The 15,008-nt window shown below is 39.3% G+C and overlaps 1 protein-coding gene across 6 annotated transcripts; it reads left to right on the forward strand.

Moving 5' to 3' along the window:
• The first annotated feature begins 3,380 nt into the window (after positions 1-3,380).
• LOC138043679 (fibroblast growth factor receptor 3-like) lies at positions 3,381-11,340 on the forward strand. 6 transcript variants are annotated; one of them, XM_068890074.1, is made up of 7 exons: positions 3,381-3,808; positions 4,305-4,333; positions 5,211-5,385; positions 5,725-6,003; positions 8,642-9,010; positions 9,513-9,745; positions 10,275-11,338. In XM_068890074.1, exons 3-7 carry the CDS (start codon positions 5,322-5,324, stop codon positions 10,569-10,571), a joined length of 1,242 nt encoding a protein of 413 aa, XP_068746175.1. In that variant the 5' UTR covers positions 3,381-3,808; positions 4,305-4,333; positions 5,211-5,321; the 3' UTR covers positions 10,572-11,338. The 6 variants fall into 6 exon arrangements, with proteins under 6 accessions (XP_068746175.1, XP_068746173.1, XP_068746176.1 ...); XM_068890072.1 differs by lacking the exon at positions 4,305-4,333; XM_068890075.1 differs by lacking the exon at positions 4,305-4,333 and having other exon boundaries at positions 5,264-5,385.
• The last annotated feature ends 3,668 nt before the right edge of the window (positions 11,341-15,008 follow it).

Consider the following 15,008-nt stretch of genomic DNA (forward strand, 5'->3'; position numbering starts at 1 on the left):
AGGAGTGAGATATGGCGAAAGCGTTCATTTAGTAAAGAGATTAATTAAGCATCGCGTTTCCGTGAAACGGTAAACGCGAAACTGTGGTCAGCTGCTTGTCACAAATGTTATTCTAAATCTTCTCTCTGATTTGAAAAGTTACTCGATACCTGCTGCTAACACGCAATTAATGAGCGCATATCAAACGAATTTCTTCCATTTTTGACAAAACGCAACGACGTTTGCGGTTTGCCCAAAACGTGATTCTTAATCTCTCTATTAACTATTAACTGATGGAAACAGAAAGACAAAGAAATGCTTTCTGCGCAGGCATTTTTCGCTGGACGAGCGGTGATTTTGTGCACTTTGTGCCGCAGTCTCCAAGGCAGTGTAGAAAACATTGCAGCCCCATGGAGACAATTTATAGCTGCTCGTGGTTTGATTTCATATTCGCGCCTGTCCTAGGCTATCACCAATGCCGGGAGCTCCGGTGGAGGAGTTAGACGTTTCACAGTGTGCGGTTTCCTATAAAAAAAAACGTCTGATATGAAGGATACACATCTTATCATCTTGTTCTCGGAGTGAGAGGGTGGGGCAGGGTTGGTGGGGAAAAGAACTCCAAATGTCGCCTCAAAACCAGCAGACGCATGCGCATTAAGTTGTTATTAATTAGGCACCAATTATTAGAGCGGTTTTCAAATGAGTTTCGTAAAACCAAAACCAAAGTAATTACTTTGGCTAATCAAAAAGGACAAAGACAATCCAGTAAACCAATCAAAACTGAAAGCAATTACACGTAGCCGACACAAAGCGCGGGAAAATGTGTACGCGCGAGCCACGATTGGTTTTGGTTTCACTTCTGATTGGTTGAAAAAGTGGCGCGAGAACTTTGATTCAATCATTTTTTGAAGTAATGCAAAACCAAAGTAATTCGCTAATTACTTTCGACACTCAATTGAAAACCGCTCTAAAACGCTATTGAACCTGTGTCTGTTGTTTGTCGTTATTCTTATCGTTGTTCATGGTCAAAACCACCGTTTTTACCGATGCGGCGGCCAGCTTGGATTCCATTGTTTTGATAAACATATTCTGGGATGCTGAGGTGGCAAATCCCTATAATTTGGTTTTTGGTAAAAATTGTTTCGAACCAGGCACATTTTTCGATTTTTGCATTCTCCTAGCAAGCTAGTCTAATCGTAAAAATTCTTTGACTTGGGCCACTTTAGTTTCAATAGGAATAAAACGCAAACAGCGGTTACAAACATTTGCTTGAACTGCATAACTTTTATAAACTTAACGTTTCGTATGTTACAACATACATCATCACAAGTGATTATTACTCAGTTACAGATAAATTTAAATTCAAAAATTTAACTGTACGGACTGGGAACTAACGAAATTGATTGACATAAAACGACAAGAATATGCTAATAATAGAGATAAAGTTTCTCACAGCCAACGTTTTCATGTAATGCTGGCTTTAGATCACGGATCAACAGAGACTCTTTAGTTTTGCAATGCATGTCTGATCGACCAGTTGCTAATATTTCAAAATGATCCCACTTAATTCTATGGTTGGTTAAGGAAACATGATCAGCAATTGCAGATTCGTGACAATTTGTAGTTAGGGCTTTAAAATGTTCTGTTTTTCTGTCACGTAATCGGCGTTTCGTTTTTCCTATGTAGAAATCATTGCAATCCCAGTAATTGGCTCTGTACACTACTTTTTACCTGAAGGAAGGAGCTAGTTTTTGTAAGGGAAAAAAAAATTGATTCTTTGGGTGTTCTGACAAACTATTGTGACGTTGAAAATACCATAGAATTTGTTTATACCAAGACCTCAGCTGTTTTGTGAGGTGTTTGCTGTGATGACCTAAGAAAGGTAGAACGATAAGAACTTCTTTTTTCTTAACTGTTTGTACAGGATCTTTTGGCTTATTTTGATGTTTCTCAATGACATCATTCATATGATATTTAACAGTTTCCATAGGGTAGCCATTAAGTTATAAATATCATATGAATGATGTCATTGAGAACTGTACAAACAGTTAAGAAAAAAGAAGTTCTTATCGTTCTACCTTTCTTAGGTCATCACAGCAAACACCTCACAAAACAGCTGAGGTCTTGGTATAAACAAATTCTATGGTATTTTCAACGTCACAATAGTTTTTCAGAACACCCGAAGAATCAAGTCTTTTTTCCCTTACAAAGATAAACTAGCTCCTTCCTTCAGGTCAAAAGTAGTGTACAGAGCAAATTGCTGGGATTGCAATGATTTCTACATAGGAAAAACGAAACGCCGATTACGTGACAGAAAAACAGAACATTTTAAAGCCCTAACTACAAATTGTCACGAATCTGCAATTGCTGATCATGTTTCCTTAACCAACCATAGAATTAAGTGGGATCATTTTGAAATATTAGCAACTGGTCGATCAGACATGCATTGCAAAACTAAAGAGTCTCTGTTGATCCGTGATCTAAAGCCAGCATTACATGAAAACGTTGGCTGTGAGAAACTTTATCTCTATTATTAGCATATTCATGTCGTTTTATGTCAATCAATTTCGTTAGTTCCCAGTCCGTACAGTTAAATTTTTGAATTTAAATTTATCTGTAACTGAATAACAATCACTTCTGATGATGTATGTTGCAACATACGAAACGTTAAGTTTATAAAAGTTATGCAGTTCAAGCAAATGTTTGTAACCGCTGTTTGCGTTTTATTCCTAGTCTAATCGTAATGTGAAACCAAAGAGACCCAAAGATGCACATACAGGTTTCAAAAACAACACGTCTACATTTGGGCATCCCAGGGAATTCGAAAAATGTATTTCTCCTCACAATAGGAACCCAGGAATTGATGAAAAGGCGGGTTTACACCACCTAGTACCCGCTTGTGGTTAATAGCCCTTATTCACGATAGCGGCCATGTTGGTTTTCAAGTTGCCATGCAAATTAGCCATGTGTTATGCTGGGGGGCAAACATTGGAAAAAAAGGAAAATTGCGGATAATCGGCACGTCGAAATATTAAATTAACATTGCTAAAAGTACATTTTAGAATTTAGAATTAAGTACCTTTTATAATAATTTTATATCTTTTGATTGCCTCCGACATTTTGACTTTCTACTTCGTTATCTGCTAATTTTTCAGTAAAAAAAAATCGAAGTAACTTGTGCAAGCATTCTGTTTTACTACTTAGGTGATAAACATTCAATGAACATGAAACAAATCATCTGTGTGGCTAAGATGTTCGTTGTTTGCCCCCTCAGAAGTGAGTAGCTAATTTGCATGATAATAGAAAATCCAACATGGCGGCTATCGTGAATAAGGTCTATTTCCCTCCCAAGTCCAGTCCTTTCGCTACCACTTTGTCTGGCTTGGTCACTGAAGGTTCTAAGAGAGCATGGAGGAAATGCCGTGAAAATGGTGTTTTAGCTTAAAACAAAAATTCCTGACGCGAAGTTGATTGGATACGTTTATCTCCTCCATCTTTAAGTTATGGTTGCTTTAATTGCATCAGACAAATTTAAAGGTGACAACAGGGCGGTAACGATCTGTAAACGTCTTAGCGAGGAACAGACGTGCCGCTGCGCCAGAGGAACAACTAGGTTGCATCTACGTTTTTGACGTGGAATTTTTTTCTAAATCGATGCGAACTTTCTTGACGATGGCTTGAACACTGCCTATTTTAAGCGCGAGTGTTAAATGCCGTGACCATTTCAAATAATTTAAGCTTAAGTTTCACCTTTTTCACAATTTCAAAGCCGGCGAACCTAAGAACTAAACAATTCCTTTTGACAGCAGAAGAATGCATGGTTGAGAAGGTAAGTAGGGTACATTATTTAATTCAGTAAATACTGCCACCAACTTGAAATAACGACATGTTTTCTTGTTTTGAGATAAGCTAAATATAATAAAACAAGAATTTGGCACGGAAGTAACTATAAGTGTTTATTAATTTTGCAGATCGTTTCAGTAGCACTTGCACATAAATTTGCTTTATCTCAAAGGCTAACGACTGAAATAAAATTCTACGGTCAACTGCATGTATATGTATAATGGGTTAGGGTTAGACTTCCTGCACCACTTGTTAGCAGGTGTCAGTTCTCGAAAATTATGTTTGATGTTTGAAATATTTGCATATTACAGGACATGAATAAATTATGTTGACTTATAAGCTTTTGGTTGCACTTAATAGTAGAATCTTGTCAATTTTTTTAATATTTGAGAAATCTAGGTAGTTATGAAAATGCATCAATGATAATTTCTCTTTCAACTGACTTGAATTTTGTTTCTATATCTTGTATATCTGTGGCAAAGTGAAAGTCTACAATGATTATTATTGCAAGGTAAATGTTAAGGCGTAGTGATCTTCTGTGTATATTTAATGTGGACCTTGTACGAAACAAGATGGAAAACAATCTTTATACAAGAGTAGCTTCCAATACAGAAACTCGATGTTTTTCATTTTGAGGAAGTAACTTTAATTTCTGAAGAGGAATACAGTTTAATAGTGCACAATTTTTAGCAAAAAAGGTGGTAAAATAAGGGAAAATTTTGGATAAGAGGTATCTAAGACTGAAAACTCTATTCGCAAGCTGAAATGAGGTTTTGACTGTTCTCTGAGCAACAAGTTATTGTTGCAATCCATTTGAAGGAGACGACCGGTAACGAGAGATTACTGAGAGAAAGTAAAATATTAACTTTTGTTGTGGAATAAATAGTCATCTACAAATGCTAGTAGTCTTCTCAATGAGAATGATTGGTACCTGATGTCACTAACTATACATTTTAGAATTTCATTTAACTCGGCCTGTTTGATGTATAGGAAGGGACATATGTTAGAATATTTGCAAATAGCAGTGTCCTGGTTTATCTGTTGTGTTTTTCTATCTGGATAGACTAGCTTTAAGTATTTTGTAGTCAATGAGACTGTTAAAAACACCTGCCACAGTCAGAAGTTTCATATAACACCTCCACTAGTCGTATTTTCATAATTTCAACAGCCAGGGTATTATTTTTTTAACCCAATACTCAGATGAAGGAATTGTGGGAAATCATTTACCTAAACCCAAGATCCTGTTGATATTAAAATATATCGATGAACTTAGTTGATCACAGACAAAGTCCTTAGGCTTTGTTGTATGTTAATAGGGTGAAAACAGCTAGAAGAAGGTTCAGCTCCTCTTATTCCTGTTTTTACCTGATGTCATTTTCTAATTGCAGACCTGAAAGTGAAATGTTAAGTTGATTGCCAGAATTTTTCACTCCTTGGAAAGGTAAATTTGTAAACTTTCGGATATCTTCTTTCCGTGGCATGTTAAGTGTGCTCAGGAAATGCTCTCGTGCACTCAAGGAATTATCTTCTTGGCCATATTGGGTTATCGCAGTGGACTTTCAGGTACGTTTCTCATTTCCTAGATTCATTCTGCATTTTAAGATTTGACTTTTAACAAGCAATGACTGCACTGTACATCTGAAAGCCGTTGCGAGTTATGTAATTTTCCAGTAAACCTACTAGAATGCCCCATTTTGAACTACAAGCTATATATTACGACAGTCATGTCACCTATCTGTGACCAAGAAAAAGTTGAAGTAACATAGCTGATTTGAGTGTTTAAAGGTTGCACTAACAACTATTATTTTGGCTAGTTAATGATGAATTCTGATGCTTTGAAGGATTTATTTAGAATAAGCAATCACTTTTTCTCTTTCATCTTGTTCTTATCTCTGGTACAAGGATCGTCACATGATCTACGCACGTTGACTGTGAGGGAAGGAGATGAGATTGAACTTGACTGTAATCATCTTGATGCCAGTCATCCACAGAAAGAAATATTTTGGTACAAATACGGCATCCCACTACAGGACATCTCCTACCGCACATTTGGGACGGATGTGTTGAAATCGAGCAAGTTGACCTTCGATAACTTGCTGTTTGCTGACTCTGGCAATTATTCTTGTCATTTGAACAACACAATGAGTTCAGTTCACAGGATATTTATGGTGCAGGTGCATGGTGAGTAGATCATATTTTAATGAAAGGGGTAGTTTCTAAAGAAACTGTGGTGCTGCGTCGGCGGGGAAGTAGTATACAAAAATTTGGTTTTATTAACGGAGTTGATAATGTAAATTGGCCACCGTACAGAGATTCTAAAAGCTGACATTTCGAGCGTTAGCCCTTCGTCAGAGCGAATCGAGGAATTGTGGGTTCATTTAATCAGTAAATCAATAAATAAACACTTATTTGCCCTGTTGCAATGGCCGTAGTTATACTAGAGGACGTCTCAGACGACTCTCAGACGTTTAAGACATCTTAGACGTCGTGGACGACTAGTATAAATACAGGAAATAAGGTAGACGCATTAAACGTCAGACGAATTAAACGTCTCAAGTTAAGTGCGTCTAAACAACGCACGTAAGGGCCCACAAACGGATTTTTCGCGCGTTGCTAAGGAAGTGAAATGTTACTTCCGGTAACTGACGTTATCATATCATGAGTTGACAAGAAAACCCCTGGAGGGGGTACTCCCTTATATGGGCTATATAGGTATGTGCGGCCCCAAAGGGTAGGGTTTTTCAGCCGTTTTGGTCATAAATAGGGTATCGATTTTGGCCAATTTTCCGCCATTTTGGTCATAAATAGGGTATCCATTTTTTGCACTCTAGGCTTGAATTCGTTTTTTATTTAGAAGCTACTTTTTTATCATGTAACCTACCTAATAAAAGCAGATAAACATTGCCTTTAGCATTGATCTGAGCTAGGGAAATAATTATATGGCAGTTCTGCACCAGGGTATTGATTTAAGGGTCAGGTCATAAATTGGGTATCAAATTTTTGGTCAGGTCATAAATAGGGAAGGGAAAATCGCAGATTTTGGTCATAAATAGGGTAAAGGGTTTTGGGAAGCGGGCCGCACACCCCTACCCAATTTTTCTGGGAGTACCCCCCTTCCGGGAAGAAAACCCACTCACAAGCAAGTCACCGCACGTTGTTTCCATCGAACTTCCTCGCGCTCGTTCTCAGATCAAGTGCGCATGCGTAAACGAACTGACTTCCGGTTTGAGAAAAAGCTAAATTTCCGGCGGTCATTTAATTGAATTAATGTTTTTACATGGCACGTTTCACCCCCAAATACAGAATATAGCTAAGCATTGATTTTTTAAAATCATTTTTTTTGAAAAAGTTATGGGTATTTCAGTATCGTTCATGTCTGTAAAAAGAACATTTTTCAATATAAAAAGAAAACTATGCCTGGCTGGATGCAAAAACGAATACAAATTATCAAACCATCGATTAAATACCCAAATTGCGTACCACGGAGACAAATTTAGAGTTTTCTTTTATTGGTCACGTGACCATGGGCGTGGTATGATGACGTCATATTTAGGGTCATTGGCTTACAAAAGTTGGAAACTGACCAAAATAATGCCAAATTCTCTCCAATTACTTAACCATTACATCCTTAGCAACGCACCCCAAAAAATACGTCAGTGGGCCCTTAACAGCCGTCTTAGTCGTCTCAGGTGTCTAAGCCGTCTAGTATAAAGATGAGACGCACTAAACTGGGACGCACTTAGCATTGAAGTGCACACAGTCTCTTTGGTGATTAAATGTCAGTATCTTTTGAAGAAAATTGTGAATTTGATTTCTAACCGTCGAAGTTAAGTGCGTCCCGTATTTATATTTGTCGCACTTAAGGCCGGACGTTTAATGCGTGTGGACGTCTTCAAGTATAAATACGGCCATTTATATGTACATGTTTCTGTGAAGTTAAGTGGAGTGTTACTCCATTGGTTATATTTCCTCACAAATTTTATAGCAACATGCGCAAGACACTCAACTCATTCGAGATACACTGTAAGGCCCATTTTCATCCTGAATGCATCACGCGCCCCACGTGATTTCGTGCATCACGAAATTACAAAAATTCGAAAAATCTCACAAAGCCTCGGCAGAATCTTCGTCGTCAAAAGCGGAGAGTATCCGTCGATGAATCTTTCAGGTCTTGATTTGAATGCGTTCTCTACTTGTCATTTCATAAGTTTATCGTAGTATTTTTTGTCTATATTTGTTTAAAATAGTTGTATTTGAAGTCGAATAGTATCGAACAACATGACGGTTTGCCACGGCGAAAACGTTTTGCTCGCCGCTCCACAAAGACAGCAACTTCTGCCACTCTTTTCAGCACAAGCATCTTTGCAAGAGCATTTTAGTTCTGCCTCCAAGGTATCCTAACAAATCGAAACTGGCAAAGTAAAAGTAAGTTAAGGTAAGCCATGCCTGTCGGCACTGAAATAATGTCACCTAGCTCGTTAGCTTCAGAATTGTTTTATTCCTCTTACTGAATAACCCAGCCGTAAATAATCTGCTCCGGTGATTCTTCAATGTCGACTCCGGTTTCGCCTGTTAAAATCACCCAGTAAACCGCATGACGACCAGGCCAATTTTTCTTTTACTAGCGCGACAAAAATAATTGGCCACTGAATCGGAATACGCTATTCGAGATTCATAACCGTTTCCTCCTTGTACCGGCCATCATTAATTGACGAAATCGTCAGGCGTTAGAGAGAGTAAAATCTGTAAGTGCAACTCTCAGAATGAAAATGTTTTATTGAACTAGAGTAAAAAACTAAGTTGTTTTTCTCTTTCCTAGAATCATCGAAACAGCCTCCTGTCATTCTACTTTCAAATTCAACAGCCATTCTTGGAAATGAGGCTGATTTGCGTTGTCACGTGACGAGCCACTCAGTCACTTACATCAGGTGGTACTTTAAGACTCCGGCTACTAAATTGAATTCCTCAAACAGTGGAACTCGGGAAGATTTGATAGAGATCTCATCTATCTTACCAATCAATATCTTTAGTTATTATCAGGAGAGCAAATTGAATAGCCAACCCTACAGGCTGGAAGCAGTGGTTCGTGTTCACAATGTCTCTTTCGCTGACCAGGGTGAATACATTTGTGAAGCGTTCAATGAACACGGAAAAGCCAGACACGTTGCATTCTTGAAAGTTATAGAAGGTAAATCACGCTTATATTCATTTTCGAGTTGTTTATCTACTGTCTTAAAGTGCCCCTAACACCAAAATGTTTTTTTCGCAAAAATGAATCTTTACACCTGTTCGAAACGCATTGCGGCCAATTTTTTCATTTTTCTAACAAATCCTGCCATTTTATAGGCTTCGAAAGTTGCGAAGATCCAAGCATCTTTTGTTCACGACCGAGTCAGAAGGGGAGTCACTGTGGGTCTATTCCTGATTTGACGTCACAATCTACTTCCCATGCATGTTTACAAAGAGTTAATACAATGTAATTCAGTTTGTGACGTCAAATCAGGAATAGACCACTCCAATGACAGGATTTGTTAGTAAAAGGAAAAAAATGGCGGCAATGCGTTTCGAACAGGTGCAAAGACTAATTTTAGCGAAAACATTATTTTGGTGTTAGGGGCACTTTAATTGCACGCCGCAGTGCGAGTCTGACACCGATGCAAATTATAACGTTCTGCTTCTTATTGTTGAAGGATCCAATCCATCAGCTGATGGCTTTGAGGCAAAGTATGGAACACTGTCTGGACAATCTCAGAAGTTACCTCTGGCTATGCTTATTGTAGTGCCTGCCGCTTTCTTAGTTGTTTTAACGGCGGTTTTTGTCAGGGCGCTGGAGAAAACGAAACAAAAACATCCCGTTGGACTTAAAGCTGACAAGAGTGAAAATGAGGTGGTTTCGATTTTGAATAATCAATGTACTTGCCAGGTGTGTTTGGGTGTGTGTGTGCCTGATTGCGCATTTATTTTGATGAAAATGTTTGAATTGTGACTAATTCAAAGCAAGAAGCAGCTCCAAAAAACGGGAAAGCTGTTCTCGACCTCCATGGTCGTTCCACTCAAAGGCACAAGCATTTTGTGTGACCTGTTTGTTTTTTCGCTGTGTCTATATGATAGGCACCCGGTCAAGGTTTCAAAAATCACTAAATAACTAGTCATGCGGCTATGTTACCGATTAAATTAAAATAAAATAAAAAATTGGGCTGTCTCGATGTGCAAGTCCATTTCAAATAAATTGCGTCGCGCGAAACCTAGTGGCAACACAGTTACTGAAAGGAGGGTCCTTGCAATCAGCGATACTTGAAATTGGTGCTAAATCTAACCCCGTCGGTAATTAAATGCTTTTACTGACTGCTCTCTATACTAGCCTTCTTTTCACTACATATGTTATTTATTGTTCGCTGCCTCTTGACGGACTAGTGCGCTTCTCTAACAAACCTACGTACAATTATTTCCAGGAAGGAGATAAAGAAACTGCCATCTCAGATCCTCAGTGGATTTCAAATTTTACCAAACACGACGGATTTGAGCGTGCTGGGCAGCAGACTGTACCATTAGCCAAAAAAGTCACGTGTGATGTAGTACCTTGTTTATGCGACTCGGTAACGTCATCAGGGCTCAGTGACGTCGTCAGTGGTGATTTCGTTGGCAACAAACGCTGCAGCGAGGTTCTGGAGCTGGAGTGGGATGGAATTGATCTGGTGATGGACGAGGGATTTGAAGCTATCAAATTGTGCAAGGAGGAGGAAGTGTAGCGGTGAATGACGAGAGAATGAGTGTTGGCCCGGCCTACGATCACAAAAGTCAGATGGACTCACGGGAAGCGATGCCAGGGTTCGTGCTGCTCCTTGAAGTCCTCAGGAAAAGCCCTGGAATTTAATTTTGGACTTCAAGGGCGCTCGAAAAAAAGGATTTTGTGGGAAAACTGCTTGCATTTTTGCTCGGGTGAAAATTGTTGAGGTTAAAGAGACATGTCAAAAATTGAGCCCAAAAATGACTATTGCATGGGGAAAGATTAAATGCAGTCAAAAATTAGAATGCCCGTGCGTGCACTTAACTTTCAGGATGTGGGAAAGAATGATCGAAGAAAACACTGAAAATCGATGTATGGCATCATAGAAATTCTCTTACAAACACCTCTTTAAAAACTCAAATTCTGGTTCTTGAAACTCCTTGAATACTCCCGAAATTTTATAGACAAAATCCAGCTCGAACCGTGGAAGAAAAGAATGCTGGAAAATTCGAAAGGAAACGAAGAGAGTATAAGGGAGAAAGGGAATTCGTTGAATAACTGGGTCAGTGGAAAGAGCGATTAAGTGGAACATGGAGAATAAATTTGAGAAGGCAACGGACAAATATGGAGAGTGGAGAGATTATACACAACTCGCCTCGGTGAACCTTTTCTAAGTGCGAGTTGTATACTTAATTAATTAATATTTTGTAATTAGGGGTTTTCAAAAAACCAATAAACAGAATTGAAGAACACCGAATACAGCCACAGCAACTACAAGGGCTCCCGGGTTCGCTAAGAAAACATATGCAAATAAACAAATGAACATACAACACTAAAACAAGGAACTCCAATTCGTAAACACAAAGAGCTTCAACATAGACAGCAATAAAAGCAAGGTGACACACGCTAACACCAACCCGGTGTGGCCAACACATCACGCTTGCCGTGGGAGAACAGTTTTGCTGTTCCCAACCCTTGCTTTTATTGCTGTTCAACATAGAGCAGTTTTCAAATGACTGTCGGAAGTGGTTACGCAATTGCGCTTTGCGCTTGCTACGCTTAGTGATTGGTTTAAAAATCTCGCCACAGTTTATCAACCAACAAGGACAGCCATAACTAATCGCGACTTACACGCGCGATTTTCCCCGCGCTTTGGGCAAGTTACATGGAATTATTGGTTCACTGCGCTGTTTGCTCCTGCTGTGATTGGTCGAAGTAATTACTTTGGTCAGTGTTTGGTCTACGACACTCAGTTGAGAACCGCTCTACACCGACCCAAAGAAAGAAAAGGTTGCAAAAAGCGACTTGTTATTAACAAGTTCTATCCGAATACGCTGGTAGGTTTCGAAGAAAGAAAGCCAAAAAACTGAACTTCTGGTTTGAGGGAAAGCATTGGAATTTCTAGCAAATTGTACTGTGGATGTTAAAAAACGCGTGAATATTCATTATTGAGAGACTGTATGGGGATTCATTGCGTATTTGAGGGCATGATGACTGCCAACTCAACTCTTAGCTCTGTTATAATTGTTCATTATGGAGTTAAAACCAAATGCAAATATTCAATTTTTAAAGAAAATATGTTAGGAGTTATTCATGCATTCTTTGGCGTGAGGATGAATTTACAAATCCCTCGTACTTGACTTCCTAGCAAACACTAGGAAATTTCTCGAAAACCTTAAAAAGGTCAGTTGTAAGGGTTACATCATAGAGCAATCACTGTCGTTTACTTCGAGACCTAATTCTTTTGGTATTCTTTTTGTTAAAATTGCCTCTTTTTACCTTTTTCCCCCTGTAAATTGGTTGCTATGGTTAAAAAATGTCAATCACCGTCATACGTCTTCACACTCTTGGATGATCTCTTCGGTGGTACAATAATGAATCAAACCCTCAAATATTAAAAATGTGAAAGGCCACCTTAACTCAGATACAGCGTATCGCAAGGGCCGCACGATTTTAGCAATAGCGGACGTTTTTTCCGTGTTTCCACAGCCTCATCTATACACGAGAGGTAGATGGGAGAATTCTCGACAGTTATGCAAACCCTCGACTGCGTCTCGGGTTTGCACAACTGCCTGAACTGAATTCTCCCAACTCCCTCTCGTGTTTAGATGAGGCTATGGAAACACGGAAAAAGGTCCTCTATTGATTTTATGAAATATTTCCCAAAGATAATTAGACAAATTATGAAGGAAAATGATGGTTTTTTCCTTCTTGATTGAAACAGATTTCCTTGATACACGCTCATATTTCCTACCAGCCAATCAAAACGCGCGTCTGACAACACATAACCAATCCAAATTTGTGTGATGTCACAGCCGTGTTCCATACTCTCATCTTAACACAGCTATTGACCAATGAGAGTGCGCGTACCATCCTAATTATTTTATAAATGTAGATGCTTCTTCCATCTGACTTTACTGTGCTCATAGCTGCAAAAATGGTCACATCAATGGCGAGTGGTAAAGCCCCTGGGATTGATAAAATTCCAATCCATGTTATCAAAGAGTGTTTACCTGCTATCCTGCCATCGTTAACGTCTATTATTAACGCTACCTTTGAGTTTGACACCTTCCCTTTGGCCTGGAAAACAGCTGAAGTGACCCCGATACCGAAGGTTAGAGACCACGACATTCCAAACAATAATAGAGCGATTTCGCTACTCCCTGTCCTTTCTGTCCTTTCTATACGCTCACAATCAGTTTATGTCATATCTACTCTCGAGAGGCCGTTTATCATCCAAACAAAGCGGAAATAAACAGTGGCATTCAACGGAAACATCTGTCATTCAAACAACTGACGAAATCCTAAATGCCATTGATAAAAAGAAACTAACTGCAGTTGTCCTTCTTGATCTAAGCAAAGCTTTCGACAGTATTGACCATCAAATACTTCTTGCTAATTTACAGGACATTGGTGCGTCCAGACCTGTGATAGAATGGTTCGGAAGTTATTTAACCTCACGATACCAATTTGTGCGAATAAATACAACTCTGTCGACCAAACTACCTGTTAGCTCTGGCATTCCACAAGGGAGCATCCTTGGCCCATTACTCTTTAACATTTATGTTAATGACCTTCCTCCTGTGCCAGAAAATTGTTCATCGCAGTGTTACGTCGACGATACCAAACTACTCATGTCACTTCAACTACACGATCAGCACGAAGCGATAGCAAAGATGAGTGAGGACTTGTTAAGTATTTGGAATTGGTGCTTTGGTAATCAGCTTTTACTCAACCCAGATAAAACAAAACTAGTGATATTCGGCAGTCGGCCAATGACTGCTAAGGTTAGCGACTTTAGGCTATTTCTATTGGGGAAGGAACTCGAGCCCGTTAAGGCTGAAAGAGACCTTGGCGTCACATTGGACTCCAATTTGACATATAATGAGCATATTATTTCCATTGTATCCTCATGTATGTCACGATTGGGCCAAATTAACTGCGTTAAGCATATCTTTGATAAACACGCCTTAATTATTATCATAAATACCTTAGTGTTTATCAAATTATTCTATTGCTCTTCTGTTTGGAGTCATGCTACTCAAGCTAATCTGGATAAGCTCCAAGCAGTACAGAATTTCGCTTGTCGCATTTTGTGCGGCGCTAAAAAATTCGATCACATAACTCCTTTGCCAAAAGACTTGCGCTGGTTACCAATCAGGCAACAACTTTATTTTCGTTTTGCTGTTCTGGTTTTTAAGAGCACGACGGGGTGTGCTCCGGAGTATTTGACATCTAAGCTCGTCAGAAGATCCGTCGTCTCGACAAGGAATACTAGAAACTGTCAGCTTTTGAACATACCACTCTTCCGCACTACTACCGGCCAAAGGACCTTTCAATATAGAGCGACCTCTCTGTGGAATGAGTTGCAACCTGCGTTCAAACTTAGCCCATCCGTGACGGAGTTCAAGCGCTTATTCAGGCAAAAGCTTCTTAATGACTTCTTAATGACTGCTTAATGCTTGCTTAAGTTTAGTAACTTTTATCTTCTTTTATCATTGTCATGTAATAATGGATGACACTCCGTGTTTCGGAGACGTCCGAGTTTGGGGTGGTAAAAATGGTATCTCAAGATCAATTGCGATGACTTCTATTAGGCTGATTTAGCAACAGAACGGGAACGTCAGTGGCGACGTCGCGCGCAGCAAAACTACCAACGAGAATTTAGAATAGAGAAGAAAAGAGTGGAGTCTATTCTATTCTGAATTCTTATTGGTGTTTTTTCTGCGCGCGCCGTCGTTCCCTTTCTGTTGCTAAATCAGCCTATTGTGTGCTGCCAAACCGACTGCACTGGCACAGGGCCTCTGGCAGATTCCACGGCGGAATTCACAAGGTGCAGCAAGTTCCGGATTTTTACGTCTAAGTCTGGTTTCCTTAACTCTGTTAGCTCTTTCGTTCTCAAATCTTTCCACTCCTTGTGCACCAGTGTTACACAATCTAAATGGATAATACCCATATA

This window comes from Montipora capricornis, chromosome 3 (genome assembly GCF_036669925.1).
Source record: "Montipora capricornis isolate CH-2021 chromosome 3, ASM3666992v2, whole genome shotgun sequence".
Lineage (NCBI taxonomy): Eukaryota > Metazoa > Cnidaria > Anthozoa > Scleractinia > Acroporidae > Montipora > Montipora capricornis.